Source organism: Sus scrofa, chromosome 6, assembly GCF_000003025.6.
Source record: "Sus scrofa isolate TJ Tabasco breed Duroc chromosome 6, Sscrofa11.1, whole genome shotgun sequence".
NCBI lineage: Eukaryota > Metazoa > Chordata > Mammalia > Artiodactyla > Suidae > Sus > Sus scrofa.
This window is the reverse complement of record NC_010448.4, coordinates 98,335,643-98,355,883: the sequence shown is the minus strand read 5'-3', so window position 1 is coordinate 98,355,883 and position 20,241 is coordinate 98,335,643. Positions and strand designations below refer to the sequence as shown.

Below are 20,241 nucleotides of genomic sequence, written 5' to 3'. Positions count from 1 at the left end.
TGGCATTGTCACTGCAGCAGCTTGGGTTACTGCTGTGGTGCAAGTTCGACCCCGGCCTGGGAACTTCTTCATGCCACGATGTAGCCCAAAAACAAAACGCATCCCCAAAGCCATCTGCCCTGGGGCCTGTTGGCAGGTGTAGACGTGGCCTGGAGTTGGGGACTCCGAAATTAGGGTCCGCAGTCCTTCCTCTGCAGAGGAGTGCCTGGCCTCTCCAGTCTGGGCTTGCACAGGGCGGGGAGTAGTCCAGGGCCCTCTGAGCTGTGTGTGTGGGGTCCCGAGCAGCCCAAGTCTGATACAGGTTCCCCAAGTCAACCTCTCACATCCTCTGAGCGGCCTGGGCTGCCCAGGGTATGGTCTGTAAATCTTTTCACTTAACTCTGCAGCAACGTCACCCTCCAGCTGTCCAAACGATCAGGGAATATGAGCGGGGTGGACTTGCCCTCCCCACCTGCAGGCCCCTGGGCTCCGGCTTCTCTCTCACCACCCCCCACTACCCACTGCTTCTCGCTTTTGTCACTTGGCTGATGGCATTTCTTCTGTCTCTCTGACCATGTGAATCTGTGTTTTTGATTCCTCAAACCATTTGTTAAGGATTTGGAGGGTGGAGAAAAACGCATGTATCCTGTTTCCAATACATACTGGACCCCTATCCTAAATCAGCTTTAAATAATTATTTATCAGAGAAAGAAGTGGCCTTTGTACAGTTGAGCAAAACTGGAGGTTGTTCTGCAGCCATCAGATTCTAGAGAGAAAATGTTAGAAATGCAGTAGTTAGAATTCATTGTTCTTACAGGGCCATACCTAGAAAAATAGATTATGTATTTTTAGAGTGCTAAAGTTTTGAACAAAGCCAGTTCTATTCTACCCAAACAATGTAGCGTGTTACTATACTTCTTAGACCCTTCTAGAAATTTCCATGTTTCTGGAAATGCATGTATTGTGAACATGCTCGTTCTAGGTTAATTATTGTATATAGACAGGATGTGTTTCTAAAACTTATTTTTACCATACTTCTTCTCTTTCTGTGAAAGCGAAATGATTTCATTGTCGAAAATACTAGTATGAAATAAAAGAGAATGTCCTTCTCCCCATAAGCCTCCTTGTCCTGTTTTGTCTACACTGGTTCAGAATCTTCGGCTTTGGTCTTCACAGCTTTGCTCTCATTCTCTTCCAGGATACTGGCGTCGGGAAATCCAGCATCGTGTGTCGATTTGTCCAGGATCACTTTGACCACAACATCAGCCCAACCATCGGGTAAGTTCTCCTGCATTTTTTCGAATGCTCCTTCTTCCTTTCTAAGTTCTCAGAAGTTGCTTTGTGCCTGAGCCTTCAAGCCGTTTTCATCCCAGCCAATGAGAATCAATTCCAACCATAAAGACTTCAACAGAAATCCAGGAACTTGTGGGCAGTGTGTCCAGTCTCACCGTCTCTGCAGTCCCCCCTCCCAACAAGCATCCTCCTGCTGCAGCCTAAACGGTTTCCTTGACTCCAAGAGCATTATTCTGCCAGTCATGTCGACTTTATTTCCAGATGGAAGACAAGACTTGGGACACATCCCTGCAGGCTCTGCTTTGACTCTCCTGCCAGGAAACCCTGGGAACGCCATCCACTCACAGCAGAGCTGTTTGTGCAGCCTGTGGGCGGATGGAGTTTCCTCTCCTGGCTTAATGGAGCGTCAGCATTGATGCTAAAGCTTGGGGTTGGGGGACAGTGTACCCCCAGGCCCTGACCTTGGAGTGTAGGAGCATTTTCCTGCTCCATTTCCCCTGTATAATGGATGCCTTTGCCAGGTGTGCTTTTTCCGTCCTGTTTTGCAGGTACTTGATTGCCTGCTGTCTCTAACCTCACTTCTTTTTCTCTGTGACACAGCATGCTCTCTGCAGAGAGCAAGGTTTGCGTTTCCTTAGCAGGGAAGCAATGTGTGTATGCATGTTGGGAACCGCGGAGGGTTGATGAGGACAGGGCGATGGTCTCCATCAGCTGTAGTGAAGAAAATTCATGGCGGGGGCATCAGTGCAGGTGCACTGGTCCATAGGCCAGTGGTTGGAGCCCGGGAAGTGCTAAAAAATGGCTTAAAGAATGGTCTTCACAAAAGCATGCTTCAAGAACTGTGACGGGTCCACAGGCTAACAAGTTCATAGACATGGGCAGAGGACCCGAGATCCCTGGTCTGAGGCAGAGCAGTAGCCAGCAAGGTATCACTTTGCATTGGTCCCCAAATCCCTGTTTCTCAAAGGGTGACATGAAGAGGGAGAGACATCACCCCCAGATAATGCAGTGGGCTGTGTGATAGGAGAGGACTCTAGTCTTTTATCATGGACAGTAAGCATGTTCGGGCTTTGCTCATAGGAAGACCCTCTGTCCTCCAAGGCTCTTTGTCTACAGACATCCTTGAAAAGAGTCTGGGAGAAGGCTGGTCCTCTGCTTGAAAGGTGTGCATCACCTCCCAGTGCAGGCACATCTATGGGCTGGAGACAGTTTCAGAGGAAATTCCTTTCTCTCTTCCCCATGATGTCCTTTTCCCTCCTAATTTGCCACTTTGTGTTTCCTGACAAGAACCCATGAGAGTGAGACACTCTGCAGTGTGGTTCTGGGAGATGGAAGAGAACCTTTGTCTACTTTTTAAACTTAAGACAATTTTTTTTTAAATTTTCTTTTTAGGACCACATCCAGGGCTCATGGAAGTTCCCAGGCTAGGGGTAGAATCAGAGCTGCAGCTGCCAGCCTATGCCACAGTCACAGCAATGCAGAATCCGAGCCTTGTCTGTGACCTACACCATAGCTTATGGCAATGTGGGATCCTTAACCCACTGAGCAAGGCCAGGGATTGAACCCTTGTCCTCATGAACACTAGTCGGGTTCTTAACCCACTGAGCTGAACTCCGAAATTTTTTTTTAAATAACTCTGTATTCCTTTTGTAATTGTTTTCTGAATCAGAAGGTAAGACATGCTCCTCCCATAAACTATGGTAAATACACAGAAGTCTTAAGCGTCACTGTCACTTGTGTGTATAAGCATCACCATGCCTGTAGTAGGTATATTGTCCTGGTCCCAGGCTCTTGTCAAACCTAGTCACAGTGCCAGCCTGGATTCAAGGGAGGAGAAGTGAACCATAGCTCCCAGTGGGAGGGGCAGATGGGGAGATGCACTGTGGTGGTTTAGGGGATTTTTAAAAATTATGTGTTAGGAGTTCCTTTTGTTGAAGCGAATCTAACATCCATGAGGATGCAGGTTCAATCCCTGGCCTCACTCAGTGGGTTAAGGATCCGGCATTGCCGTGAGCTGTGGTATAGGTCACAGATGCGGCTCCGATGTGACTGACATTGCTGTGGCTGTTGGTGTAGCTCCAATTCAACCCCTACCTAGCCTGGGAACCTCCATATGCCACAGGTGCAGCCCTAAAAAGACAAAAAAAAAAAAATTATGTGTTATATTCCACCCCCCTCTACTTTTAGCTCTATTTTTCTGTAAACCTAAAACTTCTCTATAAAACAGTCTATTTATTTTTTAAATTATATATTTTTTCTTTAATTATAATGCTCATTATGAAAAGTTGAGACCATGTGTAAATAAATAAAAAGTTAGGTCACAGGATTTTACTAGCTCTCCAGTCCCATTTCTTCAGTTTATATCACCAATATTTAGAGTCCAAAGTGCATGTTTCATGAATTTAAGTGTTTTCTGTGTATAAGCAGGTGTACAAACACAGAATTTCTCCAGAGAAGAACAGCACTGCCTTCCTACCCCACGTGCTCAGCACGACTTCTTTTTTCCTTGGAGACTTTCTTGACACTTTGTCCTCAGTGCAGGTTTCTTGAGAGATGCCATGAACAGAGTACTTGAAATGCTGTCTCTACATCTCCTTGACAGAGTCAAGATTAAAGCCTAATTTTTCTGATTATAAAAGTTCATGTCTGGAGTTCCTGTGGTGGTGCAGTGGTTAACGAATCTGACTAGGAACCATGAGGTTGCAGGATCGATCCCTGGCCTCACTTGGTGGGTTGGGGATCCGGCACTGCCGTGAGCTGTGGTGCAGGTCGCAGACACGGCTCGGATCCTGCATTGCTGTGGCTGTGGTGTAGGCCGGTGGCTACAGCTCCGATTAGACCCCTAGCCTGGGAACCTCCATATGCTGCAGGAATGGCCCTAGAAAAAAAGACCAAAAAAAAAAAAAAGTTCATGTCCACTCTGAAAAAGCTTAAAAAACCAAAATTTATCAAAATAGGAATCCTATTTTTCATCTTGTTTTCTGCCTAATGCATTTTGAACATGTTCTTATAATGTCACATCATGATGAAAGTATTTTTCTGACTATAACTTTTATGTACTCATCATCAGAAATTAAAAATGAAGAAAATCATGCGGAAAACCATAAAAATTACTCATATTCGTCCTCTCAAAGTAACTACTGTAAATTTTCTTTTCTTTTTCCTATGAATAGATACAATCTTTTTTTCATTCAACATTGTATTGTGAATTCCATGATGTTGAACTGTCTTTGAAAACAATGACTTTTAGTGGCTTTTTAAAAAATCTAAGGCATTCAGGTTGTTTAAATTATTTTAACTTTCATAAATAATGTTACGAGATATATCCTTTATCATTAATACTTTCATGTACCTCTCTGATGATTTCACTAGATTAAATTTGTAGTAGTGGGGCAATTTAGTCAGAGAATAAGAACATGTTTGAAGTTCTTAATGAACACTGCCAAAATGTTCTTCAGACACTTGCTCTTATTTGTCTCCATACTCACCAGCTTTAGGCATTATTTACAAAATTTTGTATATGCGACTTTTTAAAACTTTTTTAAGTTTAATTTTTTATGAAAGTGTAATTGATTTACAGTGTTGTGCCAGTTTCCTGCTGTGACTCAGTTAAACACAAAGAAGCATTCTTTTTTATATTCTTTTCCATCATGGTCTGTCCCAGGCGATTGGATATAGTTCCCTAGGCTACACGTGAGACCGTCTATGTGATTTTGAATTCTCTTCTTTTCCTGTGATCTTCAGACTCTTCTCACACGTTACTTTCCTCACAAGCACAATTTTAAGTGATGTAGCATTAAATTATGTCCTGCTCTGCTCTCTGTCTACTTTAAGCCACACTTTCTCTGACTCAAGATGAAGTTCAGCCCTCTATTCTTAGGTAGTATTCTTTCCTGATACATTTTTCCAATTTTAAAATCCTTTCAAAGTTCTCCTCTCTTCTGGGACTTGGAAAAAATGTTTCCAAACCCCAGTTTCAGAGAAATAAAGCCAGCAGGAGTGTCCAGGTTTCTTGGAAGACGGCGTAAGTGGAATGCTCTACAAAGGATGGAGTGCTTATGCCTTGGCATTGGCTCATAGGTGTGTTTCGTTTAGCCTGCTTGAAAAACATGTAAGCCAGAAATGAAAGGTCGGGAGATTTTTATGTAATAAACTTGCAGTTTGGGCTCCTCTTTCAGAATCAGTAACCTTGGAGGACTGGGTGCCTGTGTGGCAGGTGGGTGGGTGGGCTTGCTCCCCTCCACGCTGCTCCCACTATTTATCATTAATGCAAAGTTATCAGTGTAACCTTTTCCCCTGCCCTCATGGCTCTCTTACATGGCTGGCCTGGTCCCACAGACCTCTCAGTTTATAGCCCTGGCCCAGGAGCCTTTCCCAGTGACCCATGGCCCCAAGAAGCAGAGCAGTGGGGTGACTTGTTCAGAGTCATAGCAAGGGAGTCCACCTCTCTCCCACCCTTGTCACGCCACTGGGCAAAGGCCACAGACTCTGAAAGGGCGTCGTTTTAGCATCACAAGTTCATTCTTATCATCCTTTGACTCATGAGAAACCTTGGCTGCTGATCAGGCAGATAGGTCGTCTGCATCTTGAACACAGGTGTGTGTGTGCATGTGTGTGTGCATGCACCTTCTTTTGTGGAAATTGTGTTACTTCTCTGGCAAATTTTGCTTCCCACGGGAATGGGATCAGCCCCCCTCCAAAGGCCATCTAGAGGGAAGAGACAACACCAGAGGGTCTTAAAAGCTGGCAGAGGCTGAAAAAACTCCATACTTCCAAAAGAGCGATGGTTGTCAGTTTTCATTTCTTTTTTTCTTTTTTGTCATTTTAGACACCTGTGGCATATGGAGGTTCCCAGGCTAGGGGTCGAATTGGAGCTGTAGCTGCTGGCCTACACCACAGCCACAGCAACGTGAGATCTGAGCTGTGTCTGCAACCTATACTACAGCTCATGGCAACACCAGATCCTTAACCCACTGAGAAAGGCCAGGGATCAAACCCACGTCCTCATGGATACTAGCTGGGTTCGATAAGCACCGAGCCGCAGTGGGAGCTCCCATCAGTTTTCATTTCAGATAGGGGTAGTCTTTCTCCTAGCAGCAGGAAATAGGGAGGAACAGGGAGGGGTGTGTGTGTGTGCATGGGTGTGTGTATGTGTGAGTCTGCACATGTGTGTATAAATGTACACGTATGTGATATGCATTATTGCCATTACTAGTGCTGTCCCTCATGGCTCACTGTATATCAAGAGGGAGTTCACAGCGGTTGTTTCCTCATTTGACCCTGCAACAGTCTGATAGGTCATGCAGGGTAGATTTGGGCCCATTTCACAGATGAGCACACTGAGGGACTTTTTGAGCACTCATTTTCCAGGCTGGCAGTGGGGCCTCTGCATTCTTTCCTGGCTGTGGCATCAGAGTCTGCTCTGATCAGGGTCAAGGTCTCTTGGGTCTCAGATTTACCCCTTATCTGGAAAGTGAAGGGGTTGGCATGGATTTGTTTTTCCCTAGCTTGTAAAGCCTATGAGTAAGTCTAAGGTTTTAAAGGCATAACCTAGTTTTCCAAGCCTGAGGACTTTTTTTTTGGTGGGGGGGCTGTACCTGTGAAATATGGAAGTTCTCAGGCTAGGGGTCAAATTGGAGCTGCAGCTGCTGGCCTACACCACAGCCACAGGAATGCCAGATCCGAGCTGTATCTGTGACCCACAGTGCAGCTCATGGCAATGCCTGATACTTAACCTCCCGAGGGAGGCAAAGGTTGAACCCACATCCTCCTGGATACTAGCTGGGTTCCTTACTGCTGAGCCACAACGGGAACTCCAGCCTAAGGACTTTTTAAGGGCAGAATTGTTGTGTTATTTATCCTGCTGTCTAGAATATATTGAGGAATGAATGAAAAGCCGACTTATATCAAAGTAAAAACAAAAACAAGCACCAGAACAAAATACTGATATAGCTGTCCATGTAATTCTTTTTTTAAGGGCCACACCTGTAGTGTATGGAAGTTTCCAAGCTGGGGGTCAGGGCCACAGCTGCCCCCCCTACACCACAGCCACACAACACAGGATCCAAGCCTCATCTGCACCTCACATCACAGCTTGCAGCAACACCAGATCCTTAATCCACTGAGTGAGGCCAGGTATCAAACCTGCATCCTCACAGACACTATGTCAAGCTCTTAACCTGCTGAGACACAACGGGAACTCCGTTGGAAACATGATGTCTTGAGTGCGTTCTTTGCCCCCCGCCCCAAACCTCCTGTTGGATAATGGGTTGTTTTTTGTTTGTTTGTTTGTTTGTTTGTTTTAGAGCTGCATCCATGGCATATGGAGGTTCCCAGGCTAAGGGTCGAATTGGAGCTGTAGCCACCCACCTATACCACAGCCATAGCAATGCCGGATCCGAGCTGCATCTGCAACATACAGTACAGCTCACGGCAGAGCCAGTTCCTTAACCTACTGAGCGAGGCCAGGGATTGAACCCACATCCTCATGGATGCTAGTCAGGTTCCTTAACCCCTGAGCCATGACGGGAACTCCAGGTAATGTTCTCTTTCAGGTAACAAGGCTCCGTGGCCCTTCTTTCCTCTCTGTGGCTCCCAAGAGGAGAATTCTGGATTCCTGCAGAGGCCCCACATTAGCCGAACTTTGTGAAGGTTGTAGGAGTCATTGATAATGGGGACATGTTGATTCTCTTTTTCAGAGCATCCTTTATGACCAAAACTGTGCCTTGTGGAAATGAACTTCATAAGTTCCTCATCTGGGACACTGCTGGTCAGGAACGGGTAAGGATGTGCTTTTGTTGGCTTTCTGGGGGAAAAAAAAAGCCAAATACAGATGGTTTATTTTATTTAGCAAGGCTATTGGTTGCCAGTATTAGGAACCCAGCTTGAAATGATTTAAGCAAAAAACAAGGAGTTCCTGTCGTGGTGCAGTGGAAATGAATCTGACTAGGAACCATGAGGTTGTGGGTTTGATCCCTGGCCTCGCTCAATGGGTTAAGGATCTGGAGTTGCCATGATCTATGGTGTAGGTTGCAGACGCAGCTTGGATCTGGCATTGCTGTGGCTCTGGTGTAGGCCAGCAGCTGTAGCTCTGATTAGAACCCTAGCCTGGGAACCTCCATATGCCGGGGGTGCGGCCCTAAAAAGACACACACAAAAAAGGAAATGTAATCTTCAGGTTTGAGGAAGATAATGGGGCAAAATGATCTGAAGGCAGGGCTGTTCCATTCCCCAGCGTGCTCCAAGGCATCCTGTTCCCTTTCCTTTGTTGACCTTTAAATTGACTTAATTTTTAAGCCGACCCACCTGCCTCCCTCCTCTGAGGGTGGCAAGGAGACCCTATCAGCCACCCCAGGAACAGGGCACCCCTTGCCATCACCTGCTCTAGGGAGTCCTCTTCCACCTGATCTGGGGCCCGTGCTCAGGAGATTTGGTGCCCCTGCTGGTGGGGCTGGGCAGGGCACATACCCCTGAGGTAGAGGCTTGTCTAAGCTCCTCCTGAACCCCATTGGCTCGGAGCCAGACAGGCTTTGTTCCCCAAGGAGGGTCTGGGTTCTCTTATTGGGAAGTGGGGAGTGGATGCTGGATTAAGAGAAACATCAGAAGACTGCTCTCTTACTCCTGATTATTTTTATTGGCTGAGAATATTTATGGAGAAGGTGATTCAAGACGCTCATGTCTTTGGATTTTAAAAAGTGGAATAGGGGAGACAGGGTTAAGATGGCAGAGTAGAAGGACTGGAGCTCACCTTTTCTCATAAAAACAACAAAATTACAACCAACTGCTGAACAACCTTCGACCAAATATACTGCAAATTATTTAAAAAGATATCCTACTCCAAAAGACAAAGAGGAGGCCACATCAAGATGGGAGGGGTGTTATATAATATATAAGCAACCCTATACACACCAGGTGGGCAGCCCACAAACTGGAAAGTAACTGTATCACAGGGACTCACCTACAGGAGTGAGAGTTCTGAGCCCCAGGTCAGGTCCCCTTGCCTGCAGATCTGGCACTGGGAGAAGGAGCCCCCGGAGCATTTGGCACTGAGGGCCACCAGGGCTTGTGCACAGGAGCTCCACGGGACTGGGGGAAACAGAGACCCCATTCTTGAAAGGTATACACAGGCTTTCATGTGCACTGGGTCCCAGGGCAAAGCAGAGACTCCATAGGAATCTGGGTCAGACCTGATTGCAGTTCTTGGAGGATCTCCTAGGAAAACCGGGGGCAAAGGACATTGGAGGCAAAAGTCTCTGGAATAATCACAGTGTGTGCTCCTCTGGAGGTGGCCATTTTGGAAAAATCCAGCCCCATCCCTCAGAGCTGAGAAGCCCCAAACCAAACAGTAAGCCAGGTGGGATCACAGCCTCACCCATCAGCAAACAGGCTGCCTAACCCCACCCCCACCCCAGGCACACAGCTGCCTCTAATCTCACCCAGAGACAAAGCCCCACCTACCAGACAGATAAGAATAAATTCCATCTATCAGTGGGCAGACACCAGTCCTGCCCATTAGGAAGCCTACAGCAAGTCCCTGTACCAACTTCAGCCACAAGGGGGTGCAGACATCAGAAGCAAGAGAGGCTACAAGTCTATTGTCTGCAAAAAGGAGACTACACCAAAAATCTATACAAAATGAAAAGGCAGAGAATTATAACTCAGATAAGGGAGCAAGAAAAAAACCCCAGAAAAATAGCTAAGTCTTCTGGAGATTTTCAACCTCCATGAAAAAGACTAGACTGATGATAGCAAAGATAATTCAAGATCTTGGAAACAAACTGGAGGCAAAGATTGATAATTTACAAGAAACACTGAGCAAAAAAATATAAGATTTAAGGATAAGCAAGCAGAGATGCAAAATACCATAACTTAAATAAATTCATTAGAAGCAACCAGCAGCAGAATACAGAAGGCAGAAGAATGAATAAGCAAGGTGGAGGACAAGCTAGTGGAAATCACTGATGTGGAACAGACAAGAGAAATAAGATTGAAAAGAAATGAAGACAGTCTAAGAGAACTCTGGGACAGTGTTAAATACACCATCCATATTTTAGGGGTGCCAGAAGGAGAGGACAGAGAGAAAGGGACAGAAAAAATATTTGAAGAGATAATAGCTGAAAACTTCCCTAATGTGGGAAAGGAATCACTCACTCAAATCCAGGAAGCACAATGAGTACCATATAAAATTAACCCAAGGAAGAACTCCCCAAGACACATATTAATCAGACTGACCAAAATTAAAGACGGAGAGAAAATACTGAAAGCGGCTAGGGAAAAGAAACAAATAACATACAAGGCAACTCTGACAAGGTTATTGGTAGATTTTTCAGCAGAAACTTGGCAGGCCAGAAGGGGGTGTCACAATACACTTAAAGCAATGAAAGGGGAAAAAACCTCCAATCAAGGCTCTCATTCAGATTTGAAGGAGAAATCAAAAGCTTTACAGACAAGTAAAAGCTAAGAGAATTCTTCACCACTAAACCAGCTTTACAACAAATCCTAAAGGAACTTGTCTAGGTGGAAAACAAAAGGCCACAACTAGAAACAAAAATATTACAAATGACAAGGCTCACCAGTAAAGGCATACGTATAGTACATGTAGGAAATAATCTGCACACAAATATGCTAGCAAAATCAGAAATTGTGAGAAGAGGGTACAAATGCAGGACACTTATACTTGCAATTAGGAGACTGACTTAAAACAATCTTGTGTGTGTATATATATATATATATATATATATATATATATATATATATTCCTATATCAACATTTCAGGGTAACTGCAAACCAAAAATCTACAAAAGATACACAAATAAGAAAAAGCAATCCAAATACAATGCTAAAGATAGCTATCAAACTACAAGAGAAGAGAACAAGAGAGGAAGGGAAGAAAAAAAGAGCAACAAAAACAAATCCAAAACAGTTAATAAAATGGCAATAACATACATATCAATAATTACTTTAAATGTAAATGGACTAAATGCCCCAATCAGAAGACATAGACTGGCTGCATGGATACAAAACAAGATCCATATATATGCTGTCCTCAAGAGACCCACTTCAGTTCTAGGGACACATATAAATTGAAAGTGAAAGGATGGAAGAAAATATTCCATGCAAACAGGAATCAAAAGAAAGCTGGAGTAGCAATACTCATATCAGACAAAATAGACTTTAAAATAAAGAATATTATAAGAGACAAAGGACATTATGTAATGATCAAAGGATCAATCTAAGGAGAAGATACAACAATTGTAAACATATATTCACCCAACATAGGATCACCTCAATATATAAGACAACTGCTAACAACCTCAAAAGGAGAAATTGACAGTAACACAATAATAATGGGGGACTTTAACACTCCACTTACAGCAATGGACATATCATCCAGACGGAAAATCAACAAGGAAAACTAAAGGACACATTCGACTAGCTGGATGTAACAGATACTTATAGAACATTATAGGAGTTCCCTTCATGGTGCAGTGGAAATGAATCTGTCTAGGAACCATAAGCTTGCTAGTTCTATCCCTGGTCTTGCTCAGTGGGTTAAGGATCCGGCTTTGCCATGAGCTGTGGTGTAGGTTGCAGACGTGGCTTGGATCTGGCATTGCTGTGGCTATGGCATAGGCCAGCAGTTATAGCTCTGATTAGACCCTTGGACTGGGAACCTCCATATGCCACGAGTGCAGCCCTAAAAAGACAAAAAAAAAAAAAAAAAATTCCATCCAAAAGCAGCAGAAAACATATTCTCTTCAAGTGCACATGGAATGTTCTGTAGGATTGATCACACCCTGGGCCACAAATCAAGCCTTGGTAAATTTAAGAAAATTGAAATTGGAGTTCCTGTTGTGGCTCAGTGGAAACAAATCTGACTAGTATCCATGAGGATGTGAGTTCAATCCCTAGCCTTCCTTAGTGGGTTAAGGATCCAGCATTGCTGTGAGCTGTGGTGTAGGTCACAGATGCGGCTTGGATCCTGTGTAGCTGTGGCTATGGCATAGGCTGGCAGCTACAGCTCTCACTGGACCCCTAGCCTGGGAACCTTCATATGCCATGGGTGTGGCCCTAACAAGACGAAAGAGAAAGAAAGAAAGGAAGGAAGGAAGGAAGAAAAAGAGAAAGAAAGGAAAAGAAATTGAAATCATATCAAGCATCTTTTCTGACCACAACAGTATATGACTGGAAATCGACAACAGGAAAAAAACCGCAAAAAAACACAAACAGGTGGAGACTAAACAACATGCTACTAAATAACCAGTGGATCACTGAAGAAATCAAAGAGAAAATTAAAAAATACTAGAAGCAAATGACAACAAAGACACAGCAATCCAAAACCTATGGGATGTAGCAAAAGCAGTTCTAAAAGGGAAGTTCATAGCAATACAAGCCTACCTCAGGAAACAAGAAAAAGCTCAAATAGACAACCTAACTTTACACCTAAAGCAACTAGAGAAAGCAGAACAGACAAGACATAAAGTTAGCAGAATGAAAGAAATCATAAAGATCAGAGCAGAAATAAATGAACTAGAAACAAAGAAAACCATAGAAAACATCAATAAAACCCAAAGGTTGTTCTTTGAAAAGATCAACAAAATTGATAAACCCTTATCTAGATTCATCAAGAAAAAGAGAGAGAGGAGTTCCTGTCATGGCACAGTGGTTAACAAATCCGACTAGGAACCATGAGGTTGAGGGTTCAATCCCTGGCCTTGCTCAGTGGGTTAAGGATCTGGCGTTGCTGTGAGCTGTGGTGTAGGTTGCAGACGCGTCTCAGATCCCATGTTGTTGTGGCTCTATCAAACATCTAGAGAAGAGCTAACACCTCTCCTTCTGAAACTATTCCAAAACATTGCAGAGAAGGAACACTCCCAAACTCATTCTATGAGGCCACCATCATCCTGGTACCAAAACCAGACAAAGATATCACAAAAAAGGAAATTACAGGCCAATATCACTGATGAACATAGATGCAAAAATCCTCCACAAAATACTGGCAAACCAAATCCAACCATACATTAAAAGGATTGTACATCATGATCAAGTGGGATTTATCCCAGGGATGCAATGATTCTTCAATATCCATGAATCAATCAGTGTGACATACCACATTAACAAGCTGAAGAATGAAAACCATATGATCCTCTCGATAGATGCAGAAAAAGCCTTTGACAAAATCCAACACCCATTTCTGATAAATACCCTCCAGGAAGTGGGCATACAGGGAACCTACCTCAACATGATAAAGGCCATATACAACAAACCTACAGCGAACATCATTCTCAATGGTGAAAAGCTGAAAGAATTCCTGCTGAGATCAGAGACAAGACAAGGATGTCCATTCTTGCCACTACTATTCAACATAGTTTTCAAAGTCCTAGCCATGGCAATCAGAGAAGAAAAAGAAATAAAAGAAATCAAGTTGGAAAGGAAGAAGTAAAACTGTCACTGTTTGCAAATGATGTGATACTATACCTAGAAAATCTTAAAGACTTTACCAGAAAACTATTAGAGCTCATCAATGAATTTGGTAAAGTTGCAGGATACAAAATTAACATACAGAAATAGACTTCATTTCTATATGCTAATAACAAAAGATCAGGAGGAAATTAGGGAAGAAATCCCATTTACCATTGCTTCAAAAAGAATAAAATACCTAGGAATAAACCTACCTAAAGAGACAAAAGACCTGTACTCTGAAAACTATAAGACACTGATGAAAGAAATCGAAGATGACACAAACAGATGGAAAGACATACCATGCTCGTGGATTGGAAGAATCAGTATCATCAAAATGACTATACCACCCAAGGCAATCTATAGATTCAATGCAATCCCTATCAAATTACCAAGGACATTTTCCCCAGAACTCGAACAAAATATTTTAAAGTTTGTTTGGAAGCACAAAAGACCCAGAAGAGCCAAATCCATCCTGAAAAAGAAAAATGGAGCTGGAGGAATCAGGCTCCCCGACTTCAGACTTTACTACAAAGCAACAATCATCAAAACCATATGGTACTGGCACAAAGACAGAAATATAGATCAGTGGAACAGGATAGAAAGCCCAGAATTAAACCCACACACCTCTAGCCAACTCATCTATGACAAAGGAGGCAAGAATATACAATGCAAAAAGGACAGCCCCTTCAATAAGTGGTGCTGGGAAAATTGGACAGCCACATGGAAAAGGATGAAATCAGAACACTTCCTAACACCATACACAAAAATAAAGTCAAAATGGATTAATGACCTAGATATAAGACCAGACACTATCAAACTCCTAGAGGAAAACACAGGCCAAACACTCTCTGACATAAATGACAGCAACATGTTCTCAGATCTACCTCCTAGAGTATTGACAATAAAAAGAAAAATAAACAAATGGGATCTAATCAAACTTAGAAGTTTCTGCACAGCAAAGGAAACCCTAAACAAAATGAAAAGACAACCCACAGAATGGGAGAAAATCTTTGCAAATGAAGCGACTAACAAGGGATTAATCTCCAAAATTTATAAACACCTTCTGTAGCTCCATACCAAAAAAACAACCCCATCAAAAAATGGGCAGAAAATATAAACAGACAATTATTCAAAGAAGACATACATACAGATGGCCAAGAAACACATGAAAAGATGTTCATCGTCACTCATTATTAGAGAGATGCAAATCAAAACCACTCTGAGGTACCACCTTACACCAGCCAGAATGGCCGTCATCCAAAAGCCTACAAACAAGAAGTGCTGGAGAGGGTGTGGAGAAAAAGGAACCCTATTATACTGTTGGTGGAAATGTAAATTGGTGCAACCACTGTGGAAAGCAGTATGGAGATTCCTCAGAAAACTAAACATAGAACTACCATTTGATCCAGCAATCCCACTCCTGGGCATCTATCCAGAGAAAACCACGACTCGCAAAGACACATGTACTCCAGTGTTCATTGCAGCACTATTTACAATAGCCAAGACATGGAAACAACCTAAATGTTCATCGACAGAGGAGTGTATCCAGAAGATGTGGTACATATACACAATGGAATATTACTCAGCCATTAAAAAGAACGAAATACCAGCATTTTTAGCAACATGGATGGACCTAGAAACTATCATGCTAAGTGAAGTCAGCCATACAATGAGACACCAACATCCAATGCTTTCACTGACATGTGGAATCTGAAAAAAGGACAGACTGAACTTCTTTGCAGAATAGATGCTTACTCACAGACATTGAAAAACTTATGGTCTCCAGAGGAGACAGTTTGGGGGGTGGGGGGATGTGCCTGGGCTGTGGGATGGAAATCCTGTGAAATCAGATTGTTATGATCATTATACAACTACAGATGTGATAAATTCATTTGAGTAATAAAAAAAAATGGAAAAAAAAAGTTTTAGCACTGCAAAGGAAACCCTAAGCAAAATGAAAAGACGACCCACAGAATGGGAGACAGTATTTGCCAATGAAGCGACTGACAAGGCATTAATCTCCAAAAATTTATAAACACCTCCTGAAGCTCAATACCAAAAAAACAAACAACCCTATCAAAAAATGGGCAGAAGATCTAAACAGACAATTCTCCATGGAAGACATACGGATGGCCAAGAAACACATGAAAACATGTTCAACATCACTCATGATTAGAGAAATGCAAATCAGAACCACTATGAGGTACCACCTTACACCAGCCAGAATGGCCATCATCCAAAAGTCTACAAACAATAAGTGCTGGAGAGGGTGTGGAGAAAAAGGAACCCTATTATACTGTTGGTGGGAATGTAAATTGGTGCAACCACTGTGGAAAGCAGTATGGGGATGCCTCAGAAAACTAAACATAGAACTACCATTTGATCCAGCAATCCCACTCCTGGGCATCTATCCAGAGAAAACCATGAATGTTCATTGCAGCACTATATACAATAGCCAAGACATGGAAGCAACCTAAGTGTCTTGGGAGGGGAGTGGATCAAGAAGACGTGGTACATATACAGAATGGAATATTACTCAGCTATTGAAAGAAATAAGGGCATTTGCAGCAACATGGATGGACCTAAAAATTATCATGCTAAGTGAAATTAGTCAGACAGTGAGACACCAGCATCATATGCTATCATGTATATGTGGAATCTAAAAAAGGATACAATTAACTTCTTTGCAGAACAGATACTGACCCACAGACTTTGAAAAACTTAGGGTTTCCCAAGGGGACAGGTTGGGGGTGGGGGGATGGGCAGGGCTTGGGATGGAAATGCTACAAAATTTGGTTGTGGTGATTGTTGTACAACTATAAGTGTAATAAAATTCGTTGAGTTAAAAAAATGGAATAAAGACCAACAGAGTGTAACAGGGAATTTGTGTAATAACTAAAATGTGTATTATCAAAGCTGAGAGGGGTGGCCGGGATGAATGAAGCCCAGGTATAACCGATATCTAGTCTTACCCGTAAGCTTTCAGCCTCATCAAAACCTTCACCAGAGCTTATAATCATGGCGTGAGATAGGCTGACCCTCCCCTGGTCTGACCCCACTTGGGCATCACATTCTCTGCCTACCCACTAGTGTCAGCACTTCCTCTTGCCCCACCCCCGCCCCAATTCCCCTCACTTTGTTGTTCTCCACAGTCCTTAGCACCTTCTGACCAACCACCTAATTCACCGATTCTGCTGCTAGTCTCCCTCTCAAAGAAAGAGAGTGCAGGGTTCAGGATAATCCATCCCTTTTACCTCCAACTCCTAACAAATCAAGGGTGTGTTTAAATCATTTTCGTTTTCTATAAACCCCCCTCTTCAAACTCAAATTCCAGCGTTTGTAGATTAAGGCTTTTCAGAGATTTCTTTTTCTTGAATTAGGACGAATGTTTTGGCCTACAAATGCTAACCCATTACAGAGTCTTCTGATTTGCTGCTAAATTGAGAACACAGATTTGCACACATGAAGCTGCCGCCTGGAGCACTTCTTTCAGGGATTGGTCAGCTGAGCATGCTGACCCTGGAACAAGGGTGGCCAGATCCCTGGAGAGGGGTTCATCTGCTTAGGGATCTCTTCTTTACCCACTGTGTCTTCTCTGTAGTTGGTCTGCTAGGTTTTTTTTTTTTGTTTGGGGGATGTTTTTGTTTTATTTAAACTTAAGCAATGAGATTTTCTTGCTCTGCTTTTTACTTTCCGCTATGGAATAGTTGCTTTTCCAGCTGCTCTTAATGAGTGAAATAAGTCAGTTTTCCGCAGAGCTGGTAGTAGTGAGGCTTCGACCGCTGGCAGATATGCTGGGGGCTCACTGTGCTCCAGCACTGTTCTCAGCGCCTCTGCGCACCAACACATTTAACCTGCTCCCAGCATTCCGAGGCCAGGGCTGTCTTTATCCCTATCTACAGTAGAGGTCAGTCAGGCACAGAGAGGTTAAGTAACTTGCTCAAAATCACACAGCTAGGAAGGTACAAAGCTGAAATTAGAACCTAGCAGTCTGGGTCCTGTGCTTTATAGGTCTGGTGTGATAGAAAAATCACCCCAAAACCATACAGTTGAAAGTACAATTGTCCCAGAGTTCCCGTTGTGGCTCAGTGGTTACAAACCTGACTAGCATCCATGAGGACATGGGTTCGATCTCTGGCCTCGCTCAGTGGGTCAAGGATCTGGCGTTGCCATGAGCTGTGGTGTAGGTTGCAGACACAGCTCAGATCCTGCGTTGCTATGGCTGTGGCATAGACTGGCAGCCACAGCTCCAATTGGACTCCTAGCCTGGGAACCTCCATATGCCGCAGGTATGGCCCCGAAAAAGGCTAAAAGACCAAAAACAAAACAAAACAAAACAAAAAGTGCAATTGTCCCAAATCCCACTGCCCAGATATTTCCACTGTTGACATTAGGTGACTGTTCTGATAGCTCACTGTGTGTCTTGATAATTTCATATCAATGGGATCATCTTCTTTATAACCTGCTGTTTTCACTTGTGTTGAACTGTCCCTAAAGGGAGATTCCTGTATGATCTAGCAAAGCATTTGACATTTACTTACCTATCCTAACATATTATTCAAGGGCTAGACTACTCTGGGTGAAACTTGGCTGTAATGTGACTAGGAGCCCAGTTAGCATTCCGAAGCAGAAGAGCAATAAAATTTTTCCATATGACTGTGTTGCTAATTATTCTAGTTGCTTTTCTAAAACTTGACTCTTGGAGGTTACAGGTACCTGTGACTATATTGCTACACCTGCAATTTGGAAAACAGTGGCATTGTAAGTGCAGGGCATGACCCCATGATTCTCTTTATACGTCAGGGAAGAGGGATTGGGTTTGGGGTGGTAATTTCTGGTGAGTCTGGGTTTTTGGCCTCATGGTCGTCCCATCACTCCCACCCTCGAAAGCCTTGTTTGTCACCCCTGGATGACCTTGCCCACTGTCCCTCTGCGCAGTCTTGCGTGTCTCTCCAGTGACGGCAATTTTTCAGTCGTTTTGGCAGCTTTTTGCTGGACTTAATTGTGCTTTTAATGATGTTGCCTAATGTTTGAGCTAAAAATAAATTCCCCGCCATTGCTGGTGTGGGCTGCCACTTATTCTTTCATTAATGTTGGAGTCCAGCGGGTTTTATTATCCCTCCTTATCTTTGTAGAAATCTGCCGCTATTCTCCTTAGTTTTCACAGTGCTGAACAAGCAAAATCTCTTTGGATTTATGATTTGACGCAATGCAGACAGATGTCAAGGAGGGAGGGTGTGCAGCTCAGCGCTCTGCTGTGTTCATCCCCAGCATGGGACCATGTCTGTGTCTGCCTGGCACATACCGCCCTCCTGGTGATGCCCACTTACTGCTGGTACAATCCTGTGGCACAGATTCATACTCCTACAAGATTCTTTTTCCCTCTGAGCACCCAAGATGTAAAAGGAGCCTGGTTGTCCTTGCTGTCCTGGTATAAGAGTGCATTCACTCCTGACATGATGTCTTAATTTTGCTTTGAGTTCAGCCATAGATGCTGGGCATCCTCTGACCCTTTCAATGGCAAGTGGCAATCCAGTGAGTGATTCTGTAAGAGAAACAGTTTGAAAAACATAACCATTTTCAGTTGTTGGTTTTTGGTTTTTTTTTTTGTTTTGTTTTGTTTTGTTTTTTTTTTTTTTGATGCCCCAAGGTATATGGAGTTCTCGGGCCAGGGATCAGATCTGAGCCACACTTGCAACCTCAGTCTCGGCAACTCCAGATCTTTAACCCACTGTGCTGGTCCTGGGATTGAACCTCTGTCCCAGCACTCCCAGGTTGCCACTGATCCCATTACTCCACAGTGGGAACTCCTCCAGTTGATTGTTGAATCCAGAGTTAAAAGCTTACCATTTTCAAGCCTTGCGCCATTGTTCTGCAGCTCCCAGAAGGCTTTGGAGAGGGAAGGAGCCCACGTTGGAGGTTGGAGCTGGTGCAGGCTCTGTAGGTTTCTGTCCTGCCCTCTTTGCAGGGGTTGTCCTGCTGGTTTCCGCTCAGGTTGAGCTTCAGAGGGGCCGAAGTCAATTAGCAGGACCTCTGGAAGGATGTTCTCAGGAGCCGCAGCTCGGATGGGGCCCGGGAGAGAGGATGGAATTTATCCGCCTGCTCTGTCCTCCCATCCCCCATCATCAGGATTTGGGGGGCGCGGGGGTGGTGGGGAATGAGACTTCAGTCCCAAGGTGTCAACACATCATCCTTCCCTGAGTTTTGATTCCTCCTTTGTTTTTTTTTTTACTTAAACCAGGGACCAGAATATCCTCATTGCTATTAAATATCACAGTGTGAGATGTGGCCTACACTTTCTAGATGTATGCCTGCCTTAGCACACAGTTTCAGGGAGTTCCCTGGTGGTGCAGTGGGTTAAGGATTGGCATTGTCACTGCCATGGCACAGGTTTGATCCCTGGCCCAGGAACTTCCGTATGCTATGGGTGAGGCCAAAAACAGTCAGCATCAGAGTTCCCTTTGTGGCTCAGAGTGAACAAACCCAAATACTATCCATGAGGGTGC

The 20,241-nt window shown here is 43.7% G+C and overlaps 1 protein-coding gene across 1 annotated transcript in view; it reads left to right on the top strand.

Annotated features, from left to right (window-relative positions):
• Positions 1-20,241, top strand: part of RAB31 (RAB31, member RAS oncogene family) — a 107,214-nt gene that overhangs the window by 29,974 nt on the left and 56,999 nt on the right. The window contains exons 2-3 of the mRNA XM_021096057.1: positions 1,178-1,257; positions 7,971-8,052. Of these exons, the coding sequence (XP_020951716.1) occupies positions 1,178-1,257; positions 7,971-8,052 (162 nt within the window). The remainder of the gene's footprint in view (positions 1-1,177; positions 1,258-7,970; positions 8,053-20,241) is intronic.